General features: G+C 41.7%; 1 protein-coding gene across 1 annotated transcript in view; it reads left to right on the top strand.

The window, feature by feature from the left end:
• Positions 1–14,796, top strand: part of KYNU (kynureninase) — a 119,448-nt gene that overhangs the window by 25,720 nt on the left and 78,932 nt on the right. The window contains exons 4-5 of the mRNA XM_077273017.1: positions 2,247–2,329; positions 11,904–11,965. Coding sequence (XP_077129132.1) covers positions 2,247–2,329; positions 11,904–11,965 — 145 coding nt within the window. The remainder of the gene's footprint in view (positions 1–2,246; positions 2,330–11,903; positions 11,966–14,796) is intronic.

Here is a 14,796-nt window from a genome sequence, read left to right as displayed (position 1 = left end):
CCACATGTACTTATGCTGGCTAACAGATGTAAATCATTCAGCAAGAAAAACTAAATTTCCGAACACTAAAAAACTCGGAGGACCCCCGAGCGTGCTCGAGAAATCTCGAGTAACGAGTATATTCGCTCATCACTAGTGTTTACGTAAAAGTATGTAAATATTTATATCCTGGAAGAATGTCTCTATCTACTTATAGATATCCACTGGGAAGTCAATATTAGGCTTCTTTTACATTTGCCATGTTTTTGCGGGCCGTTTTTGCAGCCTCAATAGATTTCTATGGGGCAGCAAAACGGGCCGTAAAAATTTGTTAGAGCGCCGTATGGCCATGAGGGCCGTATTTATGGCCGTGAAAAAAAATGGTCGATATTTTTCACGGCTTACGGACACGACCCCATTTGAAATCAATGGGGCCGCAAAAACAACGGAAGCTTGCCCAGTGTGTTGATTTTGCGGTACACCGTGAAGGCTGTATTTGCGGAATGCCATATTTTTACTAGGACACTCCTAAATCTATTCCAAACCAGAAAAACGGCGATCCGAGAAGACTTTTGCTGCCCATTTTTGCGGCAGACCGTGAACATTACGGCAATATGGCACGCAAAAAATTGTCTCTTCAGAGAGGAAGAGGACTTGAACTCTAGCACCACCTATTGGAACTTCGATCCTAAAAGTCAATATCGACCCTTTAACGAGCCTTGCAATATGACCTAGGATTAAAGCCAAACCAGAATCTCAATTTGCAGATACGATGTTTTAGGGTGTTGCTCCTCACCAAGGAAAATAATTAGGGATTTAGAAGGTTAATACAAGCCCTATTAAATGATGCCATAAACAGGTTCCTTTTTAACGCCCGGATGACTCTTTTATCCCTTGACCTGTATGTGAGGTATATGATGCCTCGTGCCTCCTCTGTTATTACTCAACAAATAGTATTTATTCCCCCCTTATGTAGAGATAGATCTCTCTTTCCTTGATGCTCATTTATTACACCACAATTTGCTTAACTTTATTAAAGACATATTTTTACTTTTCAGACATCTAGTTTTCTAACCATCTCAGCAGTTCCTACTGTCGTTTGCGATGTCATACTTTATCCAGACTTTTAAAAAATGTATTTTCTCCTTATGGAAATGTTACGCTCCAGACCGTGGACCAGGGAAGCAGCAGCTATTTTGAAAGATGCGACATAAAGCAAAACCTTTCACCCTCAAAGTTTCTTCAGCAACGTCAACGTTCATTATTTCAATACCTAAAAAGTACGAGAAGAAGAGGGATTCTAAAATATCTGCATAGCATTTTACCGCAAACTGTAAATGTGAGAGGACATGGATATCCCGGTGCCAGCAGCAAAAGCACCATTATCTCAGCTGATTAGAATAAAGTATTCACTCGCCTCATTCGTGAGATCAGATTCTAAAAGCCTTCTCCAACAATCGTCTTGAGTCGAAAGGCTTTACGAATGTTTGCTTATCTTTAGGACTATTTTTTAGCTTATTGAGAATGTTACATCAGAAAATGACTAGTGATGGACGCACCCGTGGATGTTCATGTCCGGCAGGTTCGGACGAAAATTTAAAGAAAATTTCAGTTCGCGTACTAAAACGGTACCTGAACCCAGACCCCATTCAGATGAATAGGGGGCCCGAACATCCATTGTTTGCCTTGATGACATCTGCGTGACAGCACGGCAAACATGGGCTTTGATCATTGGTAAGATCATTACCGCCAGTCAGAGAGCTGCAGGTCCTACACCGTCAGTTGACAGCGTAAGCCAGCAGCTGTGACTGGCGGTAAAAAGGTTACCACCACTCACAGGCATCGGCTGATGAGAGAGTACTGCTCCCCTCAGCCTACTCCTGCTGTCGCCGATAACAGCAAGAGCAGACGCCGCTGATAGGAGTATTCATCGGCCAGTGCCTGTGCTATAAATAAATAAATAACAAATGATGTGGGGTCTCTTCTATTTTTGATAACCAGAAACGACAGCTGCAGGTTGCAACCCTCTGCCGGTCACAGCTGCTGGCTCGCGCTGTCATCTGACAGCATGGGAATTGCAGCTCTCTGACTGGTGGTAATGATCTTACTGCTGATCAAAGCCTGTGTATGTTGCGCTGTCATGCAGATGACAGCATGGCAAACAAAGGATGTTCGGGGGGATGAACCCGAAGAGTAACACTGACTTCCTGGAGAAGTACGGACCCCGGATTTTACAGTTGATTTAATATTCACTTTTCTTTTTTCAGGGGAGTTCATGGCCATTTCATAGGAAAGCGTCCGTGGGCCCTTGGTGATGAATGTATTGTGGACCTTATGGTTAAACTTGTCGGTATGTAAAATATGTTTAATTTGTTGTTTTTTTGTTAAAGTGGTGAAGATCAACCAAAACTTTTTTTTTTTAAATAATTTTATCCAGCATAGTAAATTCTGCAACTTGGAAAATCACTTTATTTGAGGATTTGACTTAGTTCCTGTTAAAAAAAATTGCATGCTAGTGGTTACCAAACCCTGGATTTTTCCCGGTCTATTTGACCTCAGTCAGCATCATTTGTATCAGAACTCATTTATTTGGAGTACTGATGATGGCAGTGAAATGGTCAGTTTAGAATTTATGTTTGGGGTCACTCACATCACCGTATAAATCGGATGAGTGCTATCCAAATTTTTTATTGGATTCCACCCGAACCAATGAGGCAGTGAAGATGGCCAATTTTTTTCACTGACAAAATCCGTCAGCATGCTACGATTTCACTCCAAAATCAGATGGGTGTGAGAAAAAAATCGGATACCAGACAGAGACACAATACAGCATCTGATTTTTATGGAAACATTACATTTCGGTAACATTGGAAAATGTAAATGGTCCTGTAAATTATTAATAGCTGCTGAGTTAAAAAAAAATCGGACCTGAAAATCGGACCTGAGCTGACCCTTTCACTGCCATCATCTGTACTCCAAATGACATCAATGCAGCTGAAGACAGGTAAATACTGATGAGATAGAGAAGGGTTTGGAAGCCACTTACGGTACATGCAATGTACGTACAGAAATCAAGACAAATTCCCTAATAAAGTGACTTGTGAGGTTTCATACCTTTCGATAATAGACAAGGTTATAAGACAAATTAATTTCATTACTCTTTAAAGGGGTTTTCCCAAGAACAAATGTTGAAAATCAACATTAATTAAAATAATTAATAGATCTTGGAATAATAATAACTTCAACAATTGGATGTGTTTAAATAAAATGTTCCTGTGCTGAGATAATCTTATAAATGTGGCCCTGCTGTGGACTGTGTAATGGTCGTGTCTGCCCATGCAGGAACATGGTTGGATCATACCACATCTCCTGGGCAGGGGAGGAGACAAAATAGTATACAGACATTACAGCAGAGGTTCACAAATGATTCTTTCTTTGAAGTAAAACATTGTTTAAAAACAGGCAGGGAAATGTTTTACCTCTCAAAAAGAATCAGCTGTGATTCCATGCTGTAATGTCTGTATATTCTCTTTTGCTTCCCCTCCCCCGGCCCAGGAGATGTGGTATAATCAGACCTTGTTCCTGTATGGTCAGACACGGCCATTACACAGTACACAGCAGCGGCACATTTATAAGATTATCTCAGCACAGGAACATTTTATTTAAACACATCCAATTGTAAACATTATTATTCCACAATCTATTGATTAATATGAACTTTTGTTTATGGGAAAACCCCTTTAAGTGATACAGTATGTTAGAGGACTTGCAAAGATTTAGTAACCACTCATGGAAGTTGATAATAGGTACTGTAGACCACAATTTGCGTCTTTAACCTTCCCTCTATTTTGGCCACATATAGATTAAATCAAAGTCAATCAAATCTGATATTTCGGGTGAAACTGAACATAGGCTTATATTTTATTTGCTTCCGTTGTAAGACATAATTTGACCTGCGTCAGGTTCCCATGTATGTATGGAGCTCTGAGGCTAAGACCGGACCATACCGGAGCTTTCTCCGAGTGCTACTATTTGACAATTCCAATGTCAATAACTGATTGTAGGTTGCCGGTGGGCTGTCATGGCCGATGGGGGTCTGCGGAAGGCTCTAATGGCTGCCATTTTAGTCATCCTATTATTGTTATTAAAATTACATTTATGTTGTCTATATACTGCAATGCAATATATTACAGTGTATAGAACAAGTGAACAAACTATTGCAGGCTCAAGTCCCCTTGGGGAACTAATCTAAAAAAAAAAATAGTTTGGTTTGGAAAAAACAAATACACACACATATATGCAAAAAATAGAAAAATTCAATCCCCTCAATAAAAAAATAAAAGTAAGCATATACTTTAGCACTGGGGATATGAAAGTCCAATCATTCCAAATATTAAATTAATCAACCCGTCTTGTAAATGCCATAATTAGAAAAACAACCAAAATACCAAAAGATGGAATAAAAAAAAAAATGTCAGCTCAGCACAGAAAAATCAAGCCCTCACAAAGCTCTATCGATCAAGGCATTGCAGATTTCAGAAAATGGCGAGATAAAGTTATTTTTTATGGAAGAATAAAACAAGTATGGGTTTTGAGGAGGAAGAAAAAGCACAAAAATTAAAATAACAATGGTGAAGAGAAGGTAGAAGTAACATTAGCCCCCAGCTGTGGGCTTTTCCTTTGCTGGTTTTGAAAATTACCAGGGAGCCCACAACATTTTTTTTTATTTTTAATTTTACACACAATGTACACAACAGGTGCTGAATAGAACTCTCATTATTTTCGCCTAGTTGCATTGAGCTGAAGGGAACCAGGCGACAATGATCCGAGCTGTCTTCAGCACCCGGCGCCAGGGAACAGCGCGAACTGTACCACTTTTTCCCAGGCGCAGGTCATCCATGTGCACATGTGCGTGACATTTTGAGGCCCATGTTGATGATATAAAATGGACAGGTCCCAGGAGTTCACAGCCAATAAATTCACTTCACCTTTCTAACGTCAGTGCGAGCGCCGTGGGAAATTTTCCCATGAAACTCGCATTGACATCAGAAAGGTGAAGTGAGTTGACTGGCTGTGAACTCCCAGGACCTGTCTGATGGCACGTTGAGCAGGAGAACTTTCTCAAGTTCGCCGTGCCCTCAGACAGGGAACATGAGTTCACAGGGAGACACTGAGCACACGATGCTCAGTTTCTCCGCTGGATGACAGGCTGTATGGTTGCATCATGCAACCATGCAGCCTGCCACCTTGATGTAGCAGAGTTGGACCTATCGATTAGCAGCATCTCTGCGGAAAGGTGAGAAATATTGTTGTTTTTTATTTTAACTCTTTTGCAGGAGACAATGGCATCTCTGGAATGGGCAATGTCGTAAGTATGGTTTAATAAAGATTTATTAAAGGAGTCTTTGTCATTCTTCTTAAAGGACTTTATTCTGGGTGTCTGTGATTTCATTCAATGTGACTATGGGGTTAGTAATGGAGGCATCTTATAAACTCCTCTCCATTATTAACCTCTGGGCTTGATGTCACCTAACAATACAAAGGTGACATCAACCCTTACAACTATCACGCAACTTGCCACCTCTAGAGGACAAGTGGGTAGAGCGAGGCTAAATGCCAGAATTGGGGCATCTTAGAGATGCAACTTTTCTGGGGTGGTTAAGTGCTGATGTTTTTAGCCTGGGGGGCCAGTATCCATGGCCCCTTCCTAGGCTATTAATATCAGCCTGCAGCTGTCTGCATAGTCTTTTACTGGCAGGGGACCCAACGTCATTTTTGGGGGGTCTCCCCATTTTAATAGCCAGTAAAGGCTAATTATACAGCTGTGAGCTGATATTAATAGCCTGAGAAGCTGCATGGATATTACCCCCTTCCCAAGCTATAAACATCGGCCCCAGTCATCAGCTTTCTTCTGCTGGTTAAGAAAATTACACAGTAGCCCACTCCATTTTTTTTTAGAAAAATATTTTTTTATTAAATAAATATCTATCTATTCTATGTGCATTTACTGTATGCAATCCATCTATTCTATCCACTACACGGCTGCTAAATTGCCGGCTTTTTTTCTATCTATCTATGAATGAATATCCCTTGGAGGTCTGGATTTGGAATGACACTCAAAATCAAAGTGGAAAATCAAATTACAGGCTGATCTAACTTCAGGGGAAATGCCTCATGACAAGGAAAAGATGCTCAGTATTGTGTGTGGCCTCCACGTGCCTGTATGATCTCCCTACTGTACAATGCCTGGGCATGCTCCTGATGAGGCGGCAGATGGTCTCCTGAGGGATCTCCTCCCAGACCTGGACTAAAGCATCCGCCAACTCCTTGACAGTCTGTGGTGCAATGTGTCATTGGTGGGTGGAGCGAGACATGATGTCCCAGATGTACTCAATCGGATTCAAGTCTGGGGAACGGGCGGGCCAGTCCATAGCTTCAATGCCTTCATCTTGCAGGAACTGCTGACACACTCCAGCCACACGAGGTCTGGCATTGTACTGCATTAGGAGGAACCCAGGGCCAACCGCACCAGCATATGGTCTCACAAGGGGTCTGAGGATCTCATCTTGGTACCTAATGGCAGTCAGGCTACCTCTGGCGAGTACATGGAGGGCTGTGCGGCCCCTCAAAGAAATGCCACCCCACACCATTGCTGACCAACTGCCAAGCCGGTCATGCTGAAGGATGTTTCAGGCAGCAGATCGCTCTTCATGACATCTCCAGACTGTCACGTCTGTCACATGTGCTCAGTGGGAACCTGCTTTCATCTGTGAAGAGCACAGGGTGCCAGTGGCGAATTTGCCAATCTTGGTGGTCTGTGGCAAATGCAAAGCAACCTGCACGGTTTTGGGCTGTGAGCACAACCCCCATCTGTGGACATCGGGCACTCAGACCATCCTCATGGAGTCAGTTTCTAACCGTTTGTGCAGACACATGCACATTTGTGGCCTGCTGGAAGTCATTTTGCAGGGCTCTGGCAGTGCTCCTCCTGTTCCTCCTTGCACAAAGGCAGAGGTAGTAGTCCTGCTGCTGGGTTGTTGCCCTCCTACGGCCCCTTCCACATCTCCTGGTGTACTGGCCTGTCTCTTGGTAGTGCCTCCATCCTCTGGACACTACGCTGACAGACACAGCAAACCTTCTTGCCACAGCTCACATTGATGTGCCATCCTGGATGAGCTGCACTACCTGAGCCACTTGTGTGGGTTGTAGAGTCAATCTCATGTTACCACGAGTGTGAAAGCACAACCAACATTCAAAAGTGACCAACACATCAGCCAGAAAGCATTGGTACTGAGATGTGGTCTGTGGTCTCCACGTGCTGAACCACTCCTTTATTGAGTGTGTCTTGATAATTTCCAATAATTTCCACCTGTTGTCTATTCCATTTGCACAACATCATGTGAAATTGATTGTCAATCAGTGTCGTTTCCTAAGTGGACAGTTTGATTTCACAGAAGTTTGATTTACTTGGAGTTATATTCTGTTGTTCAAGTGTTCCCTTTATTTATTTGAGCAGTGTATATACATATATATATATATGTGTGTGTGTGTGTGTGTGTGTGTGTCACTGACATCTATGTATCCATGTATTCTATGTGTATATGTCTATTCTATCTATTCTAAACTGTCATGCTGTGATATTACTGTACGCGGCACATGAATTGCCAGCTTTTCAAATGCGATCAGTGAGTAAAAATCGGACAGAAGTCGCATGGTCCGAGTGCTGAGCAAATTTTTTTCTCACACCCATTGACTTCTATTGCGGGATGTGGTCCGATCCGAGCTGGAAAAAGAAACGCAAGTGAACACACAATTATAGAATAACACTGGTCCAAATGCAATCCGATTTTTAATCGGATTGCATTCGTCCAATTTCATTGCAAGTGGCCTAACATGTCGAAACTTCATATTATTTGTTTACAGAGACCCCTGGAATCCATTTTTAAGTTTTTGAATAGAATTGAGTGAATTGGTTTGGATTCGGTCGCCAAATCTGAATTTGCCATATTGGTACCCTATTTGTGCGGAATATCTGTTTGATGATCGGTTCCGAACATATTCGGAAATTTCTACTCCCATGGACTCTAATGAAGTTCGGCTGTGTTCGACGAATATTGCAAAAACAGTATTCAATGCCGATCGTATTTGGGACGGAATCCAAACAAATTTGCTCAACTCTAGTTTTGAATAAGATTCTAACAGACATCATAAAAGTTAGGAAGAAGGGGTGAAGTGCTGATATTAACTTTGTGAAGTAGGCTTATGCTGGTTCAGTGCTACAACGAGCTGATTCAGCAAAGAGCAGATACAACAGAGAGAGTTGAAGTGATGAAGTATATATGCAAAAGGCAAAGTGCATTTAAATTAGGATGATTGGACACTATTCATTACCACGGCGGAGGCTGATTTATGCAGCACTATGTAAAGCCTTCTCCCAGCTCCTACCATTATTAGTTATGTAACACTCGTCTTCTATTAATCATTCCATGGAGATCAAATAATCTTAAATCCTATCTGCATCAACTTTAGAACAAATTTCGAAGCCTGAAAGTATTTAAACATATCTCAAAAATTAAGAAAAGGGTACGAATGGAGAGGATGAGAAGTAGTTTAAGAAGTTTATCATCAGCGTAAATTTACAATCACTGGGGTTGCTGCAGATTTTCCATCAGTAATAAAGTGGAAGCAAAGTGAGAGAGGATTCACCAAAACTCATCCGCACGCTGCGCACATTCTTTGCTTATTATTTGACCTGCGGTGCAGATTTTTTTATTCTGTAGCGACTCTAGCGAGTCAATTCTTATTGCAGAACGGTTCCAAATTTGTTGCCCGATTGTCTTCATTCAACGAAGAAGTAAAAACTCCAATAGTTACAAACTTTTCTGAAAGAAAGAACAAAAGATACTTTTCTCAAAGTTAAAAATAATTCAACGAAGAAGTAAAAACTCCAATAGTTACAAATTTTGCTGAAAAAAAGATACTTTTCTCAAAGTTAAAAATACCTTTCTTATCAGTGTTGTTGTTGACAATGTGACGACCGGCCACTTTTAGGTGGAGTTTATGTTAACCCCATCACTTTGTGACCAGGACATCCCCCAAAAGTCCTGGTCACAAATAGATTTTCTGCTCTTCTCCTGGGATTTGTATTTTTTTTACACTCTTGTCTGTTTTCCAAGAGGAAGTTAAAACTTCAAATATAAGTTTCATTAACAGCACAATCTATAGGCTGTTATTAGTATTGCAGCTCAGCCTGAATTATTTGAAGCCGGCTGAGCTGCAATACCAGATGCAGCCATAAGGCAAGAGGGGAGCTGTTTCTAGAAAAATAAATATATTTTTTTGTAACTTTATTAAGTCAAAAATAGGCGGCAATTCTTTAAACATGTTATTTAGCTTGGTGAGGCAGAATAAATGTGAAATAATACCACCCTCTGAAGTAGGAAAAAGTCTGCATGTAAACTAGTAGAAAAAAACTGATATATTGTAAAGAATGTAAAAAAAAAAATCCTGATTTTCTGGGAACGATCCTCAGCCTGGCAGAGCTAGTGTGTGATAATAACCATCTATATGAGAGGATACATTACTTGCTGCTCTTAAGGAGCCAATAAACAGGATGCTAGCGCCATCATTACGTATTGTATATTATCATGCACTCTGAGCCATGTTAATTTATCTTTCCAAACTTTATGAATCCCTATGAAATCTTTAAACTTTTTTTTGCTTTAATAATGTACTTGAATGCCCCCATCCATCTGCCCTTATTATGAGGGGATATTAATCTGCTGTCGGAGCTCTAGCATGCCCTTTCCAGTATTGTGAAAGCTTTAAAAATGCCTGAGTCCTGAATATATTAACAGAACTTCCAGTATAACACAAAAACAACACGCGGCAAGATCAGAACGTGAAAAGATCTTCTTCTACAATGACTTTGGTCTTAACTTCTTTTAAGATTCAACCTACCTGAGTCTCTCCTGTGGCCCCTGTATGAGAAATATCTTCTGTTCTCTAACTTACACATTTTGTGTTTCATAATATTTATATATATATAGTGGTTTATATAGTCATTGACCCCTGGCATCTACGCACATTGAATTGCCGTGGATTTTGTAGGACAGCATATGGTGTACCTTCTAGTCATCATGGCTTAACTTCACGCATGAAGATTTGTGAAGGGGGAATTTGTCTACCTCGATTTCGAACTTCACTCTGCTTGGTTTGCGATATTCTGAAAAGATATAAAAATATGTATTGTTGCTTAATAAAATAATTACTTTTATATAAAAAACTCTGGACCTCATCTTGCTCTTTTTTTGCACCAAGAGGTTTTTTTTTTTAGGTATTAAATTGTAGAGTTTTCTACTATGTTTTGTTCTGTAAGTGGGATCTTTTTGTGTGTCTTTAGAAAGACCACATGGGCTTGGACTCATCCCACTGAATGCCCTTACTCGTTTCCTGTGGGCAGAATAGAGCTCAGATAATGTAGGGTGACGGTACCACAGTTCACTCTGGTAAGACTTTATTTGGTCACTAATAGTTAGCAGTATATATATATATGGTGCAAATGACAGTGTCTCACCCTTCTGCTCTCTTACCTGAGATTAAAACCTCTGTTATTTTGGGGCATCCAGGGCCAGCTACACAAACAATAGCACCCCGCTTTTGCTGAGCACCCACTGAGAGGAGGTAGCATCAAGCATAGGCAGCAGACCAAGCACAGCAAGATAAGTGACCAGGTGACCAGATTGTCTCAACCTGGATTAGCCAGACTAATTTGCGGACTCAGTGTTGGGCAGTGCAGCAGTTCTGTAATCCATCAGCTGAAATGACAGTCCCTAGGGTAAAGTCCCTTAGAATTACACCGGTGACAGGAGCATGCCCTTTTTTATAATCCTGACCTCCCATTTCAGTGCATTGTGTTCCACAGGATTGAGGATAGATAATTAATCATGGCGGTTCTATCATTGTTCGCTTGTTATTATTATTATTATTATTATTATTTATTGTTATAGCCCCATTTATTCCATGGCGATTTACATGTGAGGAGGGGTATACATAATAAAAACAATAATCTTAAACAATACAAGTCATAACTGGTACAGGAGGAGAGAGGACCCTGCCCGCGAAGGCTCACAATCTACAAGGGATGGGTGAGAATACAGTAGGTGAGGGTAGAGCTGGTCATGCAGCGGTTTGGTCGATCGGTGGTCACTGCAGGTTGTAGGCTGCATAATTGTCCTCGACATCTGGTGGGAATTTTATGTCAAAAGCACCTTTTAAAAATATTATGTAGAAAATTAGATTAATTGACATCCATGAAGAGACCACTGCACATGTGCAGGATTTCAGAAAAGCGTGGGCGTGGATGACGACAAACTTGACTTCTGGGTACAGGTTCTCCAACTCCTTGACTTTACCCCAGTAATTAACCCATGTCGTGTGCAATGTTTAAGAATTTTTTAATCAAGATTAGACCACCAATGGGGCTAGAAAACATTATTACAGAAAAGATTAGTGTGGTCCTGATAGTAGTAAAGACTGTGCAGCATATCACTGCACACTGTGATATATTGTAATATAATCAGAACCTTGTGATTACACGTGCCTCCATCTTGCTGTTGTCTTTGATTGGAATTCCTATTTCCATGTGTTCAACTTTGAAATGCAATTTGTATGAATTCAGCTGGAAAATAACGATAGCCATAAATCAGCCTCTCGTTCCCTGCGACTACTTCATTATCTGATCACCAAATGAGAGCAATAAATAGACTCTCGCTTTTATTCAGGTGGAACATTCAAATTGTGTTTACTTTCCCAGATTATGGAAAGTCATCTTCTCTTTCACTGTAGAATTTTATTTTTTTTTCGTGCTAACCGAAATTATCGGACAAAAAAATTGCTGAGATTTCTTTCATGTTTCTTTGCAGGTGCCAAAGCCGGAGAGGTGGCGTTAATGAATGGACTAACTGTTAATTTGCATCTTCAGATGGTGAGTCCTTTCTCCTGAGCTCGGGTTTGTCTACTTTCCATTGCAGATTTCCCTTATCTCTTATGCATGTTCACACAAGAAACAGCATTACTTTCCCTTTCAAGAAATTGTTTTCTTGTAAATCATGAAGATGTGGAACAATAATCATCTCCATTCTCCGAAGCTGCTGCTTTTGAGATTTTTCATACCCCAGCAAGTTCTCTCTGATACTGAAGCCATTTTGCATACAATCCAGGCTACTTATAGCTTTTTGCAAATTTGTCCATTTTGTCTGCCAGTGAGCCATACCGCCCAAAATTGCAAAGCAAATCCAGTTTCATAATTTATCAAGAAGGATCTTCTCTGCTCTTTGTTGACCCCTTCTGAGTAATGAAATTTACACAAATTTCCAAGAAGAAAGGGGCAGGGAAATAACAAACTAATATGACCAAACTTTGGGCTTCAAAAGTGGTTGGACAAAACCAACTTAAAAGTTAAATGCTATGCTGCTACCCAGGGAAAGCATCCAACATTCACTCACACAATGTAGGGAGCCATCAGCTTACCACGGGGAGGATAGTGCTATGTCTGGAGACAAGTGGGATTTCTTTTGGTAGGTTTACACACACACACCTTCCTCTTCCAGGCCAGGAGGGGGAGCACAAAACCCTGTTTTAGGGCAGCTTCCCTCAATAAAGATCCTGGTTTGGAGGCGGAGGGAGCTCAGTTTGTAGCAGGAGTCTGTGTCCGAGGACAGACAGGAGTGGAGCACAGAGGAAAGAGAGAGCTCCAGGAGGCCACGAGCAGGCCTCTGAAGAGTATCAGCACAAGAATCCAGGTACCGGGAGCCCGAGGCTTTTGTGGATTATAAAACACAGAGCAGAACCAGAGGGTATTGTTCTACAAGGACTTTGCCCATAATTACCTGTGGCACAGCAGCACCTAGGAGCCTGGAGTCACCGAGAACAGACCCCAGCTCACACGGTCCAAGCTGCCTGCCATACAGGTACCTGTCCTAGGACAGCAGAACGATTAAAGACCTTGTTGAGACACTTAGTGGCATCAGGGACTTAGAGACAGAAAGCGCAGAGTGGTAGGCTCCCACCTGACTTACCCAGGGGAACTTGCTTGTCTCTGGACTGCCCGGACTTCTCTGCCTGCCCTGTGGTCCGGTGCCCCGGACTGTGGATGCTGAGGTCTTCAGTAAAGGTAAAGAGACTGGAACCTTGTGTCCTCATTCTTCTCTGCACCTCTCACTATATCACTATCCACACACCGGGAGCCCTGGGGATATACTTCACCTGTGGGAAGGTATACCATCTAGCTGTCCTATCATCCCCCAGCGGACCCCCTAAAGCAGCGTCGGTCATCCTGACCGAATACCACAGGTGGCGTCACGAACATAAACTCTATCCCTTTAAAGACCTTTCCCTTTTACATGGGCGCCCTGGGCCACGGACCGGGTCGCAGCCACCGTGACATTCCCCTGTGAATCGCAGGGCCCGGTACCGAGTGACCCCTAGCCCTCAGGGCGACTCAATAATGGCTCCTCTATAAATGTAGACACTCACAATTGGTATCACCTTTCAGTGTAAATATTATCTTCCTTTTTAATCTCTATCCTGCCCAGACCACCATGATGATGACCATCATTGGTTCCTCACATCTGCAACCCTCCTTAGCCTTTAATAATTTAGACCCCTGAGCAGTCCTTTAAGGAGGTCGTCCACACATGAGTCAATCCTCACAGCATACAGTGTGTGCACTGTCAGTATCTTCCAGGAATGGACGGGCGCATGACCGCAAGTTTGAGATTTGCATACATGCGGTCACATGCCGACTAGACGTGCACGACCTCCCTCAATACAAGTGAATTGAGTGAGGCTGGACACATCTAGTTTGAATGTGGTCGGAAGTATGAAAATCGCATACAGCATGCACACTTTACGTTGCGACTATAGATTTGTGCCCCAAACCTGGGCAACCCCTTTAAATTAATACAGACGCTTAAATATATGGAGACCACCAGATCAAACCCATAAATTAAACTCTGCAAACAACTGCAAGCATTGGATCCACTAAGCCATTAAAATCCCAAGACAAGACCCCTAAGCAAATACATACTCCAGAATTGACCCCAGACCAGCCCCCTAAATAAGTACAGACCCCAGAGAAGAACGCTACACTTACACAGCCACTTATACTTTCCTCCTCTGCTGCTGTGCTCTGACTTTTGGACCTGTACAGAGATGATCATGCAGCCAAATGTCTGCAGGTCCTTCAGCGCAACAGTACCAGGACCTGGACACATACGATGGTCATGCAACGTCAACTGTGCAGGGTTTAAGTAGTTTTGCTGCCCTTTATAAAAGGTATTTATTTTGCAGTCATTAGTAGCAAAATTTGTAACAATAATATAATGTGAATTACAGTAAATTGGTGCAACATGCTAAAGTTGCATTCTTCTCTCTATGCCCCTATATGCATGAAAGTAAAATTTGGAGCCCTATATCAGAAAAACAAAACTTGGATACTATAAAGATATATTAATACATTGATCAGCACAGAATATATTCTACATACTCCATAAAAACGGAAGAGAAAAATTTCCATCATACTCACATTTTAGGAAACACCTGTCTTTATTTTCCGGAGTGAAGTTACAACATTGCTGACCGACCAGAAGTATCCAATGCAAGAGAAAGGTGGACAGGCACATCCAATAATAAAACATCTCCACGCTTTATTCCAAACATATATCTTTAAAAAATCCACACAAGGATGATGTGGTGCAGGAACCGCTCCGACATGACATGACTGAGCATGCTCTAAGCATGTCATGCTCTATCACT

Source organism: Ranitomeya variabilis, chromosome 7, assembly GCF_051348905.1.
Source record: "Ranitomeya variabilis isolate aRanVar5 chromosome 7, aRanVar5.hap1, whole genome shotgun sequence".
In the NCBI taxonomy this organism is placed as follows: domain Eukaryota; kingdom Metazoa; phylum Chordata; class Amphibia; order Anura; family Dendrobatidae; genus Ranitomeya; species Ranitomeya variabilis.
The sequence above is the reverse complement of the archived record's forward strand: the minus strand, read 5'-3'. Positions and strand labels throughout refer to the sequence as shown.